The 19,273-nt window shown below is 38.2% G+C and overlaps 1 protein-coding gene across 1 annotated transcript in view; it reads right to left on the reverse strand.

The window, feature by feature from the left end:
• Positions 1–19,273, reverse strand: part of DNAH7 (dynein axonemal heavy chain 7) — a 277,143-nt gene that overhangs the window by 881 nt on the left and 256,989 nt on the right. The window contains 4 exon segments of the mRNA XM_036858189.1: positions 1,607–1,710; positions 10,359–10,536; positions 11,971–12,123; positions 14,763–14,993. Coding sequence (XP_036714084.1) covers positions 1,607–1,710; positions 10,359–10,536; positions 11,971–12,123; positions 14,763–14,993 — 666 coding nt within the window.

Genomic DNA, 19,273 nt, shown 5'->3' on the forward strand with positions numbered 1-19,273 from the left:
GGGCAAGTTGATCTCTGAATATAAGAGTAAAGGACAAACTGTCATCAGAAAGGTGAAACAATGTTTTTAAAACTCGAATTCCTTTTTCCAGTAGTAATAATAGCAATACTTGAGGTGATAAGTCTTGACAGCCCCACTGTTTGGAGCCCTTTTTCTGGTTTCTCAGGTTTCAGCACAAATTGTACGAAGGAGCTAATTAATAAGGGTGCTAGTCTCTCTCCCACATAACTGGAGATCCATAAAGCAGTTTTTCAGATATCATTAAATACAAGGACTTGCAACCCTCAAGTTGGACGTATTTCAACTAAGTGGATTTTTTTAATGAGAATTTTTCTTACTAAGTGACTTCCTTGTTTGGGAGAATTATCCACTTATAAAATCCTTCTATTCACCGCAAACTTAAGAGTTTCCATGTGAAAAAAAAAAATTGATCCAAATCAACTTCTGAAATTGCAAACATTTGCCCTTGTGACTTTCAATTTGGGTCCCATATGTGAAACTTTCTCTGCCCACAGTATCTTGGTATATATGGTAGGTTTCTTGCAATTGGCTGTCAGCTGGTCCCTCACTGTACCTGTTAGAGCTGCTCTGAAGGATTATTGCCTTTGAGTAGCTCCCAGTGTCCCACAAACAGAATTCATGTAAAATTCAGCCTATATTTTATCACTATCCCAGACCACCCCTTCAAATTGTGTGAAAATCTATCTAGTCATCTTCTCATGATGCAGTTAACAGAAACTTAGTATTTATATAGCTTAGTATGCCCATGCTGAAGACGGGTGCCTAGAAAAATTTTTTTATGTGTATGGTTTTCATATAATAATCTTTTAATCTGCAAGTTTCACATTTTTAGGTCAAGGTATATGTAAGAAAAAAAAAATCATAAACATATGTATGTGTGTGGATGTGGATATATGTATACAGTCAATCCTCATTATTCCTGGATTCTGTATTTGCAAATTTGCCTATCACTAAAATTTAGTCCTAATCCTAACGTCAATATTCTACACTTTCATAGTCATTCACAGGCATTCTCAGAGCAGCAACAAATGAGTCACCAGCAACCATGTTCCCAACTGAGATTGAACCTGGTGACATTCTGCCTTCTCGTTTCAATTCTCATAACTATAAACAAGTATCCTTTTGACGGTTTATTTAATGCCAAGGTTTTTGCATTTTTGTGTTTTTTGTTGGTGATTTTGCCGTTTAAAACGGCCCCTGAGTGTAGTGCTGAGGTGCTGTCTACTGTTCCTAAATGCAAGACGGCTGAGATACGCCTTATAGAGAAAACACTATAAGCTTTGTTCGGGCATGAGTTACAGTGCGTGAGTTCAGTGTTAATGAACCAACAGTATATATTACGTAAGGTATCTTTAAACAGAAACACAAATAAAACAAGGTTATATGTTGATCAAGTAACAAAAATGTGACCATAGGATCACAGAAGCTTAACCTTGTATTTCGCCTAGGAGTTCAGTATTCACTAATTCAATGTTGGAAGCAAGTTTACAGAACACAACTACTGTGAATAACAAGGGTTGACTGTATATGTGTATGTCCTTGTATAAAATAGCCCCCCATGTATATATCATTAGAAAATACTAACCACAGGCACTGTATCATAAAGAACTTTGGGATGTGATTCTGCAAGTTTCTTGATCTTTCTATTCCAGGAAGCTCCATCCAGAAATAGTCCATGAATGAAAACACCTAAATATAAAAGAAGCAGGTTAATACAAGACTTTACATATGCATATTGATTGAGTTCTGAAGCTGAAATTCCTGCCAGTGAATGCTGTGCAGATGATACTAGGTCAGCAAATGAAGGCCTGCTCTAAAAGGAAGGCAATGTTCTAAGTTTGTGTTAACATTCTTACTTCAAGAATAGCTATACTTTGCCTAGTCAATTAATTCAGTAAAATTAGATGTGGAAGACAAAAAGAGGAAAGGAATTTTAAATTAGTCTACGTGAAGTTCTCTGGGCGAACGCTACCAGGTTTATATTTTAATTGACCAATGAGTATAATGTTGTTAAGAGTCCACAAAATCTACAAGAAAAGGTCTTAATGTAATTGTAGGGATCCAGTGGCTTCTAGGCAGCATGTGAACAAAATACCCTTCTGCTGATGTCTAACGTCCTGAGAGTTAAATTTCTCCTCCCCTTTTAGAATCTATTCTCAATCCAAGGCCACGCCTCAATCTGTATGCAAGAACACATGGGTGAACTCCCACCAGAATGCAATGTCATACACAAACAGCTGAAGAACACAAATTAAGGAATCCATGAAACCTGGATCACATGCCCTGGCTATCCACTTATGTAAAAGCCTCATGAATTGAATCTGGGTATCTGCACATGAAAATATTCATTGTAATTGTTGCACAGATATGAAGAGAGGCAATGAGGAACTTAGGAAGACTTAGGTTTTATCTCTTAATGTGCTGTGTGACCTTCAACAATTCATTTAACTTTAGACCTGTTTTTTATCCAGAGAACAACTGGAAAATATTTGTAAAACAATAATGCCTGCTTTGTCTACCTTGTAGAGTTAGAATCAAATCAGCTATACTGGTGAAAGCACTATTTAAAAGTAGGATATAAAAATCCACTTGGGCAGTGCTGTCCAATAGGACTTTCTCCAGTGATGGAAATATTTTATATCTGTGCTTTCCAATATGGTAGCCATATTTAGCTATTAAACACCTAAAACATAGCTGGTGGGACTGAGGGGTTGAATTTTAAATTTTATTTAATTTTGGTTATAAATTTAAAAGGCCACATGGGGATAGCCCAGTGATGGATGTTAAGGGAAGACTTAACCCTTTCTTCTCTCCAGGTTTTAACTGACGGAAAGCATAGTTGGAACAAAATGTCAACTTTATTAACTGGCAGAGCACTTGTCCAATAACTTCCCAAGTATTACTCTAGTAAAGCTGAATTACAAAATGCATCTTGAGCCTGGGGCCAGGTGGGGGGGTGGACCTGCCTGCAGGAGCGAGAGAGGTCTGCAAGCACATCCTACATGCTAACGTCTCCAGCCAGATCTAAGCCCATTGGCCAGTCACAATAATAGATGGGAACAGAGAAAGTAGAGGAGACCCTACAGACAGGTCCCAGAGAGCCATTTAATACCCTGGCCTTGCTGACTTGTAAGCACAGCCCAGTAAATCTCTGACTCTAAGCAATGGGATGATCTATTCCTTATGTGGGAAAGATTATGTCATAGAGAGTAAAGAGAAGAGTTCATTTCAACACCTAAGAAAAGTGGCAATAGGGATAAAAGTTCCCTCTAACCTAACAACAATTTTATAAGAAATGTGATGGGGACAATCAAATACGTTTTTGTTTCTCATGGTTAATAAGGGCCTTATGGAAAACACAAAATACAAAATGACAGGAGATATTAACTGGGTCCTGTTTCACAGCTGCTCCTGCTCTGTGAGTCACACCTTTGCCTCTGTGAGCCATGGTCAGCACAGGGTGGTGGCCACAGCATCGCCAGGCCCTCTCGTTCACTCCTTCCTGTCCCCTTCCTGCTTTGTAGCGCTCTCCCTGTTGATGACTCTGAGTCACCATGTAGTGCCCCATAGTTCAGATAAGATGAATCTTAGGCAAACACATCTAGAATGTATGATGCTAACTCTAGGTAGATTTACAATGGCATTGTGGCCACTTTAAAAGTCACTTTACATGGGACTGAGTGAACTGATGAGGATGAGTATAATGTTTGTGACTTTCTGTCTGAATTTAAAAAAAAAAAAAAAAAAATCCCACAAGGACTCAGAGGCAAAGAATATACAAATCAATTTTCACTGCAAAGTAAAGGAGCTGTTACAGTGGAGGATTACTGGACTGAATGTCAATATTATGACATAGTATGAGTGTGTTTCATGTTTGGTAATTGCAATCATTGTTGCTTTTGTTGTGGTCATCCATGTACAATGCTTGGTGTCAGTCTATTTATGTCTTGTAAAAATAAAATACAGTGTGTGTGTGTGTGAAAAAAAAAAAAAAAAAAAAAAAAAAAAAAAAAAAGTCACTTTAAGAGTGAGTAGCTTTTCTCATGACCCCAAAATACACAATACCCCACAAAAGACCTGGAATAACCAAAGCAATCTTGAGAAAGAAAAACAGAGCTGGAGGAATCAGGCTCCCTGGCTCAGACTATACTACAAAGCTACAGGCATCAAAAACAGTGTGGTACTGAAACAAAAACAAATAGATCAATGGAACAGGATAGAAAGCCCAGAAATAAACTCACACACCTATGGTCAATCTACGATAAAGGAGGCAAGACTATACAATGGAGAAAAGACAGTCTCTTCAATAAATGCTGCTGGGAAAACTGGACGGCTACATGTAAAAAATGAAATTAGAACACTTTAATACCATATGCAACAATAAACTCACAATGGATTAAAGATCTAAATGTAATACCAGATACTATAAAACTCTTAGTGGAAAACATAGGCAGGACACTCTCTGACATAAATCACAGCAAGATCTTTTTCAATTTGTCTCCCAGAGTAATGGAAATAAGAACAAAAATAAACCAGTGGGACCTAATTAAATTCAAAAGTTTTGCACAGCAAAGGAAACCATAAAACAAAAAGACAACCCACAGAATGGGAGAAAATATTTGCAAATGATGTGACTGACAAAGGATTAGTCTCCAAAATTTACAAAGAGCTCATGTGGCTCAATATCATAAAAACAAACAACCCAATCAAAAAATGGGCAGAAGACCTAAATAGACATTTCTCCAAAGAAGGCATACAGATAGCCAAGAGGCACATGAAAAAATATTCAACATTGCTAATTATTAGAGAAATGCAAATCAAAACTACAATGAGATATCACCTCACACCAGTCAGAATGGCCATCATCAAAAAATCTACAAACAATAAATACTGGAGAGGGTGTGGAGAAAAAGGAACCCTCCTGCACTGTTGGTGGCAATGTAAATTGATACAGCCACTATGGAGAACAGTATGGAGGTTACTTAAAAAACTAAAAATAGAGCTACCATATGGTCCAGCAATCACACTCCTAGGCATATATCCAGAGAAAAACATGGTTTGAAAGTATACATGCACCCCAATGTTCACTGCAGCACTGTTTACAAAAGCCAAGACATGGAAGCAACCTAAATGACCATCAACAGATGAATGCAGTACATATATACACTAGAATATTACTCAGCCACTAAAAAGAATGAAATAATGCCATTTGCAGCAACATGTATGGAGCTGGAGATTATCATTCTAAGTGAAGTAAGTCAGACAAATATCGTATGATATCACTTACATGTGAAATCTATTAAAAAATGATACAAATGAACTTATTTACAAAACAGAAACAGTCTCACAGACTTAAGAGAATGAACTTATGGTTACTGGTGGGGAAGGGTGGGGGAGGAGGGATAGACTGAGAGTTTGGGAATGACGTGTACACACTGCTATATTTCAAGTAGATAACCAACAAGGACTTACTATACAGCACAGGGAACTCTGCTCAATACTCTGTAATAACCTAAATGGGAAAAGAATTTGAGAAAGAATAGATACATGTATATGTATAACTGAATCACTTTGCTGTACACCCGAAACTAACACAACATTGTTAATCAACTATACTCCAATATGACAAAATTTTTAAAAAAAGAGTAGCTTTTCCCATGATGTTTAATTTAACATTAGGTAAATGAGGTTGATGTCTTTATGAGCCCCAGAACCAGGCACATCCTGAAGTTTGTGTGAGGAGACAGACTGTCCACTGGTAGAGGTGAGAAAGAAAGAGAGAAACTGTGCTTCTAGCCCCAGTTGTTCTCAGGTTGGATCTGTGTCCCTTCCCTTAGGGTCCCATGAGAAATCGTTCCTTGGGAAAAATTCCATTGCTCCAAATCATTCCATGGAATCTCCTTTTCTTTCTGGTAATTTGCTAAGCACGAAGGAAAAAGCTAGAATGACAAAAACGCTAAGCTGTGGATATCTGTATTTGGGGGAAAATGTCTGTGTGTGTGTGTGTACAAAATAATAAAATTCATGACTTAGTGAATCTCTATCAGCTACTGTAAATCAAACCTGGGCTGATTCTTTGGTATTCAGTAAACTGGTTTATTTAACTGATGGCTACTCTTTACTATGGGATCTTGGAACACTAAATGGTCTTTATTGATAAGTTGTGCTTTATACCTGCTCCACTGTTTTCAAGATAATTTTGGATTTTAATAAACTTGGATCTTTAATAAGAGCAGTTGTGGGTTAAATTCGTAAATCAGTGTAAACGGAAATACCAACTGCCTTGTACAACATCTGAGTTTATATATAACAATTGGAAATTCAATAGTTTAATCTTAGATATTAACTAGTTTATAAACTTCAGGTAATGCTTTTTTAACTTCTATCTTTTAACTGAGTTCAAAAACATGACTTTGATGGGCAGCATATACTACTCAGACTTCAACTCAAATGCCATCTTCTGCCTTTTATCATAATGATATGAGGAAAATTGAGGGGAAAAAATTATTCCATCTGATTTAAATACTTAAGAATCAGCCACAGCTCTTCAAGAAAACTTTCCTTGAGAAATGTGTTGATGTTTTCAAACTTCTACAAAAATAGAGAAATAGGCCAAAGAGAAAGCAGCTAGCTAAGCATGAGAGCCAGGTGGCCTGGCTCTGACTCTCAACTCAGCCCATTGCTAGCTGGGAGACCTTGGGCAAGTTATTTAACCTCTCAGAGCCTTAGTTTTCATCTCTGTGTAATGGGATAACAGCAGTATCTGTGCCAAAGGGTCACTGTGAAGATTAAACATTAAGGACTGGGCAGTTTCTGGAACCCGTGGTGGTACAGAGCAACTCACAGTAAGTAACCAGGCCCTCCCTTTGATTTGCCGGTACCCAACTTAAACACTCTCCCCCTTCTTCCCAAATACTTAGTTGGAAACAAATTATTTATCCTTCTTGGTATGTTGCTAATCTATCTATATTTTGACTTTTAGGAGTGAGGGGCAACTCGGACTTCTATTTATTGGTCTCTTATAGCATGTAAAATAGTGAGCTGGACAGAGAAGGTTTTTTTTTTTTTTTTTAAGGCCTATTTAATTAAAGAAACAATAAACTAAACAACATAGAAGGTTGTTAAGTGCCCTTCAAGCATGCAGCAATATGCCCATTCTCAGTGTGCTAGGAATAAAAGTATTCTGAACAAATGGCCAGATTAGTGATGGGTCAGGCATCTACACCTGGGGGAAAATGATTCGTTTTAAAATATCACTTTTCCTAATGATCTTTCTCACCTTGAATCTATTGTTCTTCAATGTGTTTGTGCAATAAAACTGTTCAAGTATTAAAGAAAACTGCAATAAACAGTAGCTTAGAAGTTTGGGTTAGATTCCATGAACGTGTAATAGATTAAAGCAGCATGATTTTTGGAATTTCTGTGGCAGCATTTGAGGGCCTCTTAGGTGCCAGACACTGACAGAAACTAAGGAAAAAAGGATGACAGCAAACAAGGTCACCAAGGCCTCTTGGTGTTTGTATTAGAGTGGAGGAGAGAGACAAAAAGGAAGGAAATGAAATAATTACAGAATGTGATTAATGTTTTGAAGTTAATAAGCAAAGTTGTAAGAGAGGTTAACAAGGTGGAGTGAGGGCTTCAACAGATAGCCCTCACTTTTCAATTATTTGTAAAGCAAATAACTGCTTTACAATGTTGTATTAGTTTTCTGCTGCACAGCGAAGTGAATCAGCTATACACATACACATATCCCCTCCCTCTTGGACCTCCCTCCCCCCCCATCCCACCCATCTAGGCCATCACAGAGCACCAAGCTGAGCTCCCTGTGCTATACAGCAGGTTCCCACTAGATATCTATTTTACACATGGTAGTGTATTTATGTCAAACCCTAAGGAAGTGCTTTCTGATGGACTATAACATATGCTCAGACCTGAAGTTTGAGGAGTGCCCACCATGCTAAGTCTGCTTAGGAATAATACTACAAAGATCCCAAAGAGAAAAGAGCTTGAGGTGATCTAGGAACTGTGAGAAGGTCCAGTGTGCCCTGTGTGTGGTGACACAGGATGAGCTCCAGAGGTAGACCGTGGCTGGAACGTGCCTGGCCTCATCGTCATGGTAAGGGGTTTAGAGTTTATTCTAGCTACAAAGGGAAAATGTCATTATTAACTTACTTAGTCATCTGAATTTCAATGGGGGCTTAGTGGTGACACGATCTGTTTACATTTTTAAAAAACTTCTGTGGCTTCTGTAGAAATGAAGGATTATAAGAGTGTAACAACACTTGTAGGAAGATAAGAGGCTAGAGCAAAAGTCTGGATAAAAATGGAGGTGGCAGGAGGATTGTAGATGAGCGACTGCATGTGATGTGAGTATGTGAGGGAGCAGAAGAATGAAGAATCCATGGGTTTCTGGCTGGACAGTGGTGCCGTTTGTCGAAATTCACTATAAGTTTTACACATCCAGGAGAAAGCAGAAGCGGAGATGTCAGGCAGGCAGTTGGATACAGAGGTCTGGAGTTTAGAGGAAAGATCTACACTGGACATTCAAATCTGGAAGATATAATCCAGGAGGTAATATTTAAAGACACAAAAAGTATGAGGTCACTTGGGGAGAGGATGCAATGAGAAAAGAGAAATGCAATTGGGGTCCTTGGGAAATCCAACATTTAGAGGAGGAATAGCTAGCAAAAAGCATGAATGTATCCGGTGAGAAAGGGAAAATCAGGAGAGGGTGATGACTTAGAAACAAAGTGAGAAGAATGTCTCTAGAAAGAAGAAGTTGTCAACTGGTAAAAACTGCTAAGAGGTTAAGATGAAGACAGAAGAGAAGTCATGGGATTTGTCAACATGGAAGTCATTAGTAATTCTGAAGAGCATCAGTTGACTGGAGAGGATGAAAGGTAGACAGGAAAGAGGGAGTGAGAAGCTGGAGACGGCACGAGAATTGTGCTGCAAAGGGGAACAGAGGTTATGGGACAGTAGCTGAGGGGATACGGATGTTTAGACAAGTGGCATTTGTTGATTTGTTGTAAGATGAGAGATTCTGGTTGCATGCTGGTAGGAATTGTCCAGTAGTGAGAGAGATAACTGCTGATTCTAGAAACAGAGGGTACAACTGAAGAATAAAAACCCTTGGCAGGAGGAAAAAAATGAGATCTGGACTATCCAGCGGATCTGAACTACCAGAGGGTGCAGCAGTCAACAGGTTTATGGATTTGGTTGTGCTAAAAGCCCTATTCTGATGGCTGCTTATTTTTTCAATGAAGGATGAGGTGAGATGCGGGGGCAAAGGGCAGGACAAAGAAGGCATACGTGGTTGCTTTGAGAGTGGGAAAGCAACTCTTCCAGGGAACAGTAGTAGGACTGCTTCATAGTGTTATGACCCTCCTTGAGATTTCTGACAGTCAAGGTAAAGTAAAACCACCCAGCACAGTAATAGGATTATCACACACTGTTGTGATGACACATCTACCTGTTAGTATCTTCCACCAGAGTACAGATTAGTTGAGGGTCAAGATCCTGTCTACAGTATTCACTGTTGATATTCCCCAGTGTCTAATAGAGCGAGCCAGTGAATTCACCATTCAGCGATGAATAAGGAAGCAGGATTATCTTTGACACATTAGTAAAAGCAGGGCATATTAATGATCATTTAGAAATTGTCATTTAAAGACAACACCATTTTGGTAAAATTAGGAATCGATAGTATTTTTAAAATAATACTTTTGAAAGGTAGTGGCCCCTTCCATTAAATTTGAAATAAAACATTAGGGTGGCCACTGAGTATTAAAAAGACAATTGATTAAGAAAATAAATTTCCTCACAACGTTTCAATCACAGAACATATGCTCATATTGGCTATTAACTGTATTAAATTTTGGAAGGACATATATAACAGGAAACAACGCATATTTTAGGAGTCTGCAAAGGTGTGCTCTTCGAGGCACCAAGAGATCCTTCTTTTTAATGCTGTGCTGCCTTAATTCCCCAAGGTCACCATAAGACTGTGGTTGATTATCCCATGTATTGTTAATTTGATGATTCCTTTCTACCTAACTTTTTTAAGAAATAACTTCAAAATTACACAATTTTGTAAAACTAAAACAATGCAAGGGACATATACTCCTTATTCAGATTAATTTCATCCCCATTTATTTTCTTACTCTTGCTCTCTCTTGCTCACTCTGTCTCTTCACAAATTTTTTTCTCCTTAACCATCTGAGGGTAAGTTACATACGTGATGATTAAATTTTTTACAGCTGGGTAAAGTGAGCAAGAATGTTACATTTTTGTTCAGTGTTGAAATATAAGCCAACTCATTCCATCGCTGCACTTACCGTCTTCCGGAGCATGCTTGTATTCTTTGTCTTCCATCACTTCATAGTCAAACCCAAGAAGATCAATAGGGATGGTGTATTTCCTGGCATAGTTCTGCTGGGCACCAGTCAGGAAGGCTTGTGTGAAGAAGAAGCCAGAAAGCCAGAACACTGGAGGAGGGCCGACCTCATACCATTGCTGTGGTGTCAAAGCACAAGTGTCCTGACAACAGGGTCTTCAACTTTGAATGCAACATGGCTTAATACAATTTGCCACAAACACTCCGCCTATTATCTTCTAGGTAAACTAATAAGTAAGCTAACACTTTGAGGAATAAAAAGTCATACTCTCAAAGTTTGAAAAATAAGCAGCATATTCAGCATTCGTTCTGACTTCAATTTCGTATCCATTGCACCAGCTCATGCAATGATGTGAATCATAATGTGCGTGAATGCAGATACAAATGTCTGTTTTATACATGCCCAGTGATTCCTTCAGAAAAGCTCCATACAATATTGAGTTTCTAATATACATTATTGCACGCTACATCATGTTGTTTAATTGAATAAAATAAGATCTCCCTACAAGGTCTGGTCAGACGACAATGTTTTTTTCACTTTTTTTTCTCTCTGGTTATTAGTACCCGGTAGAATATTCCTTTAGAAGTTTTCCCTTCTACTTCACCAAAATACAGTGAATCTAACATATGAAGACATAATATTGTACAAGGAACTTCCAGAAGATACAGGGTAGTGAGAGCTTAAGATCTTTATAAATATCAAGATATCTGGATATTCTGTTCATATCATATATTATAACAAGTAGTTGAGTTACTGACTCTAATAGTAAAGTATAGAAGTCAGTCTGAAGAAGTGAATTTGAAGAACTTTCCCCTATAAGAATCCAAGGTACAGTCTTCACTTTTCAAGAACAGTCTTAATCCTTCAGTACCAAGTCTAGTATCAAAGAAGGTCTATGTTATGGAAGGGGTGTTTTGTCATTTTACCCCCGGAGAAATTTCCTCACGGGCAATTTTTGATGTATTATGTATAGTACCTAGGAAATTAATCAATACTTCTAAGAAATATAATTGTTAATAATAACATAGTTAAGCACCAATATTGCCAGATAATTAGGAGGCTGGCTTCTGCCCACTCTACATTTCCAAGACAATTAGCCTTTGAGGTTACTACTGACTTGGGCTGAAACAGCAATCTAGTGATTTCATGACCTGGAGGGGTGCTGGACAAGGAAGAAATAGTTCTCCTTACTAGTAGCTTGTCTGGCTTTCTAAGATGCTGTGCTGTAGGAATCTCTTTTAAAACTAAATATTTAATGGAAGTATCAACATAGCCAGTCCTTTTCTCTCTTCAAATGTCCTTGGCTTGAATGTCTAACGTCACTGAGCACAAACACCTGCTCCTAAAGAAGCTTTCAGAGATTCTACTTCCAATGTTAGTATTCTGACAATTCCATGTAACAGTTACACAAACTATATGCAATATTGGGTAGTGGTCATTTGTGCCTGGGATGCACAGGAAAACAAGAGAGTAATACTCATTACGTTAGGCATCCTGATGAAGAAAATGAAATCAGAAGAAACTTAACATATGAGCATTTGGATGAACTCACCTGCAAAAACTTCAGTCTTGCAAGGAAGTCATTCACATAGCTCCCAAGTGGTTTGAGGCTTGGGTATGATTTACCCATCCACATTCCTGGAATTTTGACATTCAGAATGCTGCTAACCACTTCCTCAAGATCTGTAGACATCACTACAAGCCCCTGAAACACATTTAACCATCGTTTAACACAACTGTATTCTAGATTACAAATAATTTTATAATTATATTTGTTTACAATTATGATTAGTTAAGGTTGAGCCATATAGCAAAAAAAGAAAAAGATATTTTCTTTTGCTCACAAGCTGTGGAGTCTTTGAATTATTCCTTAGAAAAATATTAACAATTGTAATCTAATCAAACTTTAATGGAAAATTTCTTTTATTGAAATATAATTGACGTACAACATTAGCTTTAGATGTATGACATAATGAGTCAATATTTGTATACATTGTGATCATCACAGTAAGTCTAGTTAACATCCATCACCACACATAGTTACAGCATTTTGTGTGTGTGATGAGAACTTTTAAGATCTACTCTCTTAGCAACTTTCAAATATGCAATACACTATTATTCACTATAGTCACCAAGCTGTACATTACATCTCCATGGCTTATTTATTTTGTAACTGAAACCTTTTGACCCCCTCTACCCATTTTGCCCACCCTGGAAGATCTCAGCACTTGGCTTCTCACTAGCTATTAAATCACAGCCTAACTTTGACTTAGTTTAGTTGTCCGTTAAATGGACAATTAATATATCTCTGTCCTGCCTTCTTAAAAGGAGAGTGATAAATATAAAATGAGGAAAATGATACAAAGTGCCTTGAAAGGTTAAAATATCCTGGATTGCAACTATGAAGTCTAATTGATCTTATCCCATTTTGAAATGTAAAATAGATCATTTCATTTCATTGCTTAAAACTCTCTGAGGGCTTCCCTTTACCTTTACACTTTAGAATAAAATTGAAGATCCTAAGAGATGGTAACACTTTGAGGCCCTTGAAAATTTTATTTGATCCTGCAATTGGGCCAGTTGCCATCATCATTTCTGTTTTCTTCATAGTTGACAATATAAATTCCAACTAACATACGGAAAAGATTTTAGAGAAAATTTAATGGATTAAACACCCACATTTCATTTGCCTCCTTCCCCAAACCCTGAAACAAGAGTAAAGGAATTTATTTGTTAGAAGCACAAGCCTAGGGACTTCCCTGGCCATCCAGTGGTTAAGACGCCACACTGCCACTGCAGGGGGCGCAGGTTCGATCCCTGGTCAGGGAACTAAGATCCTGCATGCCGCGGCGTGGCTAAAAAAACAAAAAACAAAAAAACAAAAAGCCTACAAGTGCAGGAAAAATAGGAAAAGGCAAGGCAATATTGGGAGCTAAAAAGCATGTGGACTGTTGGTAGTTGACTTAGTAGTCAGGAGAAACTGGCAGATGGGAAAGTTAAGAATCGACTAGATATACACTAGGATACTCAAAATATCAATATTTGGAACTGATGGCCCTAGCTGAAAGGGAAGAGAGGGTGGTGATGCTAAAAGAAGATTGTTGAAATCTGGCTTAAAAAATAGATTCCTGGGTCTTCTCCCACAAAACTGTGCATTATCCACCTTGAATGAAACCTGGAAAGGAAAATGAAGACATCCCTACAGCAGAGGGGATGCCAGGCTCAGGTGGGGTCAGAATTCCCATACTGAAATCAGGAATTAAGTGAATTCATGTGTATTGGTTGCTGAGCTCCCTGAGGCCTGTTTCCCCTTTTATCTCCCAGAATGCGGAAAGCCAGGCCTTCATCTTCCAGGAAGGATACAGGGAGGACCAGGTTAAGGAGAAACACAAGACACTGAATACTTCTTAGCCAAACAGCCCAGCCAGGTGATACCACAGCCAGCCGGGCCGACTCCTCTCTCCATAATAACTCATATCCAACCACTTTTCTCCACCTCCACTGTTACAAGAAACCAACTCAGCTGGACTACTTCAATCACATAATTGGGTTCTGCCAGTGCTCTTGTTTCCCTACAATCCTTTCTGCAGTGGTCAGAGCAAACTTTAAAAATATAAAATAGATCATTTCATTTCATCACTTAAAACCCTCTGAAGGCCTCCCTTTACCTTTACACTTTAGGATAATATTGAAGATCCTAACCTTGGCCGACAAGGCCATCATGAAGCCCGTGCCTTCCTCTCTCTGTCCTACCACTTCCCTCGTGCTCACTCTACTCTAGACAAGCCAGCCTTCCCTACCGTGCTCCTGGACCATGCCAAGCTGCTTTTCTCAGGGCCTTCGTGCTGTCTGGACCCTCTGCCCAAACGTTCCATGTCTTGTCCCTCCCATCAGGCCTCTCTCTTCAGAGCAGCCTGACCCCAAAAGACTGAGTTTCCCACCCATCATTCTCTACATCCTTATCCCATTTTATTTTTTTCCACTGAACTTACCAATGACTGAAAACAATAAATTTATTTGTTCATTTTTTAATTGTTTGTCTCCCTAAGAAGTAAGCTCTATGAGAGCAGAAGCTCTGTCTTACTCCTTAACATTTTATGCCTTCTTAGCATATATTCCATCCAACAAACTATTGCTATAGGTACCACATTCTATACTCATTTACACATTTATTAACTGTCAGCCCCAGAATTCTATACACTTTTTAAGGGCGGGGATTTTTTTTTTTTCTATCTCCGGAACCAAGAACAGTGCTTTCACAGAATTTGTGCCCAATAAATATTTGCTGAGTAAATGAATGATATGTTTATTTCAATGATTTTCCCTTGCTGTACTTCTCCTTACCTTGACTGCTTTCTGGATGTTAATGCATGATTCTCTTATGGTCTGCAGCAACTTATTGAACCGTCCCATCTCTTGGACAAGCACCGTGTTCATGCTCTGAGTGTAAGTGGTTGGGTATCTCCTCATTGCAGACTCAACATCAAAGTTGTTTGGAAGTTTGCCCAAGATGTCACCAGCGACCTCATGCGCTACTTCATCCGATGATTTTGCACCAGGCTCTGCTGAACGAGACTGGAAAGAATCCAAACTACGAATCAGAAATCCTCATAAAAGTCTAAGAATTGCTGGATAGGAAAACTCCTAAAGTAAATTTTATAAGAATGAGTACTATTGATACTTTGCTATTTTAACTATGATTCTTCTCCCCACGAGATTTATTGAAGTGTTGATAACAGGCGTGGGAATGGAGTTTCGGGAGAAAAGCAATTGTTAGAAGGTAGAAGGTCATGTACAATGTTCAGAGGCAAAAGAGGGTCTGGAGGAAGCAAACAAGCTGCACATTGTGCTGCCTGAGGGTCAGGGGAAGAGCAGATGATGCAGACAGAGGGAGAAAAAGCGTTCATGTTGGGGGTGGGTGGTCAAGTGATGATGGGCATCAAAGCCCAGGAGGACAAAATCTGGTTTTGCTTTGAGAAAGCTCGCCACAAAATATATTTGGTAATAACTCTGGTGCCTAGTGGTTGCCAAAAGCAGAGATAGAGTTTTTTTTTCCTTGAACCAAGAGGGCAAAGAAAATAAGCTCATCTCCTCTAAGCAGTTGGAAGAGTTATGGCGATAAGGCAGACTTTAGGGATTCACACTGGAAGCAAGGAAGGGGAATTTCATTTCAATTTTTATTTTTTATGTTTATAGTGACACCATGTAAATGAATCTATATTTTCTGGGAAAACCCTTTAAGTCCTCAGAATAAATGAGTGTGTGTGTGTGTGTGTGTGTGTGTGTGTGTGTTGAGAGAGAACAAGCGCTGTTAGAATATAAATGAATATATCTCATACTTTTCCAGTCCGTGGAAATTGTGTTCAGTCTTATTCCAGATTTTATATTTTCTAGTGTCTATATTGGCTCTATTCTATAAATATTGACTGTTACTTCTACTTAAGTTTCTAGTGAGATTTTTAATGCTACCTAACACATTCTTATGAAGTTGTGCAATAAAAAAATTAAATGTTGGTAAGTGTTAATTACATGCTAGCAAAAAAAGGGATCTGCCAATATGGTAATCCTTTATCATGATCCCAAAACATTAGGTTTACAACTAAGTATATAAAACAAATTACAGAGAACAAAGAAGGTAATGAACATTTGGCCAAAACTAGTGAAATCTCTATTTCCGTTGCATTTAAAGAATCATATGCTGACTTCTATTTGTATTTTGACGTGCACACAATATACTATAAACTCAACCATTCCTATTTTCTAACAAGAGCTGTGCCTCCACCAAAAAACCCCGAAGAAAAAAAAAAAATCTTAGCCCTATAGCCCTTCAAAAATGTAAGAAAAATAATTTAGTAACACAAACATTCCTATACCTATTTCTCACACACCAAAATCACATAATTGGGGGGGTTTGTTTTAAAAGTAATATCCAACTGATATTGAGAATTAAGAGCAAAAGGGTGTTATTTATTTGTAATTATATAACTTAGCTTTTTTCCTTTTTACCACCTTTCCTTAGAGTTTTCACAAACACCATTTGAAATCTAACAGTCGTTTCCCTTTTATTAAACAAATAAAGATAAGTGGGATCCATTTTCAAGGAGACATCATGGAATTTAGCCTTTCCATTTCTAGTTTCACAATATTTTAGGTTGAAACAATTTTCTTATTCAAAAAAGAGTCTGGCACACTATAAAACTCTTAGAGGAAAACATAGGCAGAACACTCTATGACATAAATCACAGCAAGATCCTTTTTGACCCACCTCCTAGAGAAATGGAAATAAAAACAAAAATAAACAAATGGGACCTCAGGAAACTTAAAAGCTTTTGCACAGCAAAGGAAACCATAAACAAGACGAAAAGACAACCCTCAGAATGGGAGAAAAGATTTGCAAATGAAGCAACTGACAAAGGATTAATCTCCAAAATTTACAAGCAGCTCATGCAGCTCAATATCCAAAAACCAAACAACCCAATCCAAAAATGGGCAGAAGACCTAAATAGACATTTCTCCAAAGAAGATATACAGGTTGGCAACAAACACATGAAAGGATGCTCAACAACACTAATCATTAGAGAAATGCAAATCAAAACTACAATGAGGTATCACCTCACACCAGTCAGAAGGGCCATCATCAAAAAATCTACAAATAAATGCTGGAGAGGGTGTGGAGAAAAGGGAACCCTCTTGCACTGTTGGTGGGAATGTAACTTGATACAGCCACTATAGAGAACATTATGGAGGTTCCTTAAAAACTAAAACTAAAAGTAGAACTACCATACGACCCAGCACTCCCACTACTGTGCATATACCCTGAGAAAACCATAATTCACAAAGAGTCATGTACCACAATGTTCATTGCAGCTCTACTTACAATAGCCAGGACATGGAAGCAACCTAAGTGTCCATCAACAGATGAATGGATAAAGATGTGGCACATATATATAATGGAATATTACTCAGCCATAAAAAGAAACGAAATTGAGTTACTGTAGTGAGGTGGATGGACCTAGAGACTGTCATACAGAGTGAAGTAAGTCAGAAAGAGAAAAACAAATACCGTATGCTAACACATATATATGGAATCTAAAAAAAAAAAAAAAAGAAGAAAAATGGTTCTGAAGAACCTAGGGGCAGGAAAGGAATAAAGATGCAGACATAGAGAATGGACCTGAGGACACGGGGAGGGGGAAGGGTAAGCCGGGACAAAGTGAGAGAGTGGCATGGACATATATACACTACCAAATGTAAAATAGATAGCTAGTGGGAAGCAGCCGCATAGCACAGGGAGATCAGCTCTGTGCTTTGTGACCACCTAGAGGGGTGAGATAGGGAGGGCAGGAGGGAGACACAAGAGGGAGGGGATATGGGGATATATGTATATGTATAGCTGATTCACTTTGTTATAAAGCAGAAACTAACACACCATTGTAAAGCAATTATACTCCAATAAAGGTGTTTCTTTTTTTTTTTTTAAAAAAAAAAGAGAGTCTGGCAGTTAAGCATAAGCAAAAGAGCTCTGCAGAAGTAACATTCTCTGCTCCAGTACTGGCTCCTGTCATTTCAAAAGAAATTTTCGTTAAATACACAATGTAAAGGTCTTGTCATCGTGACCTTGCTCTCCAACCTGCAGTTCTGGTCTATCTCATTGCCTCTGAATTGTGGTTAATCCCGATGTAGAATCACTGAACTCCTGCTTACCCATTACTATAACTGTACTTGCCAATCTGAGTTGGAGGATATTGAAAGAGGTTGTTTAATTACATACTGAGAAGATACCCCAAGTGTATTTAAACTTATTTGTTTGGTTCTGAGTCATTTTCTTTTGGAATGAGCCCACTGCTTCATGTGGCACAGCCCATCAGGTTTAAATAAAGCCAAAAGACACTATAAATCTCCTGCTGTCAGACTGTTGTGTACTACAGGCACTGATGTTCCTAACAACCTACTTATTCATGTCTGTATATATGCTTTCATGCTCAGGCAATAACTGATTTTAATGGTATTAACATGTAAAATGGACATATAAAGTAATCTTTGTCCTTCCTGCCTTATTAGTAAATGTCATCTTACAGTAGACCAGAGCTAGAAGTTCCATGAACTCTTCCATCAGTGATGGCACACTACTTCATCCTCCTAATCTGGTTCTTTTAGCTTCCCGCCCCCCACTCCCAACCCAGCATCTCTGGTTATCTGCCTTCTAGGTCCTATCCCATTTTTAGAATCTAGAAAGAATATCACATAGTGGTTCAGAACACAAATTCTGGAGCCAAACTAGTGGGGGTCACACTGCTTGGCTTTGAGTCCTGGCTTGAAATTGTACTAGCTGACCTTGAGTAAATGACTTAATCTTTCTGTGTCTGAGTCTTTTAGCTGTAAAATGGGAATAATTAGCACCCTCACTTCATAGGACTGTCGTAAGCATTACACTGTTATACATAAAGCATTCAGAACAGTGCTCCCATACGGTAAGCACTATAAAGTTATTAACTATTATTAGTATTAATCTGAGATTCCATAAAAATAAAGAAGACCAGCTCGAAATCAGTTTGGGGGATAATTTGCTTGACTGAATAAACATCCTGAACTTACTAAAATTTCATTCAGTCACTAAGGGAACTCACCGTTTGGACTAATTTGCTTTCAAAAAAAAAAAAAAACAAACAAGCGTATCTTCTAATGGGAGAACAATACAAGGGAAGATCTCTAAATAGACAAGCAAGATTAAATATCTTTCATTCAAATGTACTGACTCGTGCCCATGGCATGTTGAAATCTGGTGCCTTGGAAGGTCATTCTCCGACATGCCCTTACATTTATGCTCTCACCAGTGGAGCCGCATGTCTAAGAGT

The sequence above is a fragment of the Balaenoptera musculus genome, chromosome 7 (genome assembly GCF_009873245.2).
Source record: "Balaenoptera musculus isolate JJ_BM4_2016_0621 chromosome 7, mBalMus1.pri.v3, whole genome shotgun sequence".
Lineage (NCBI taxonomy): Eukaryota > Metazoa > Chordata > Mammalia > Artiodactyla > Balaenopteridae > Balaenoptera > Balaenoptera musculus.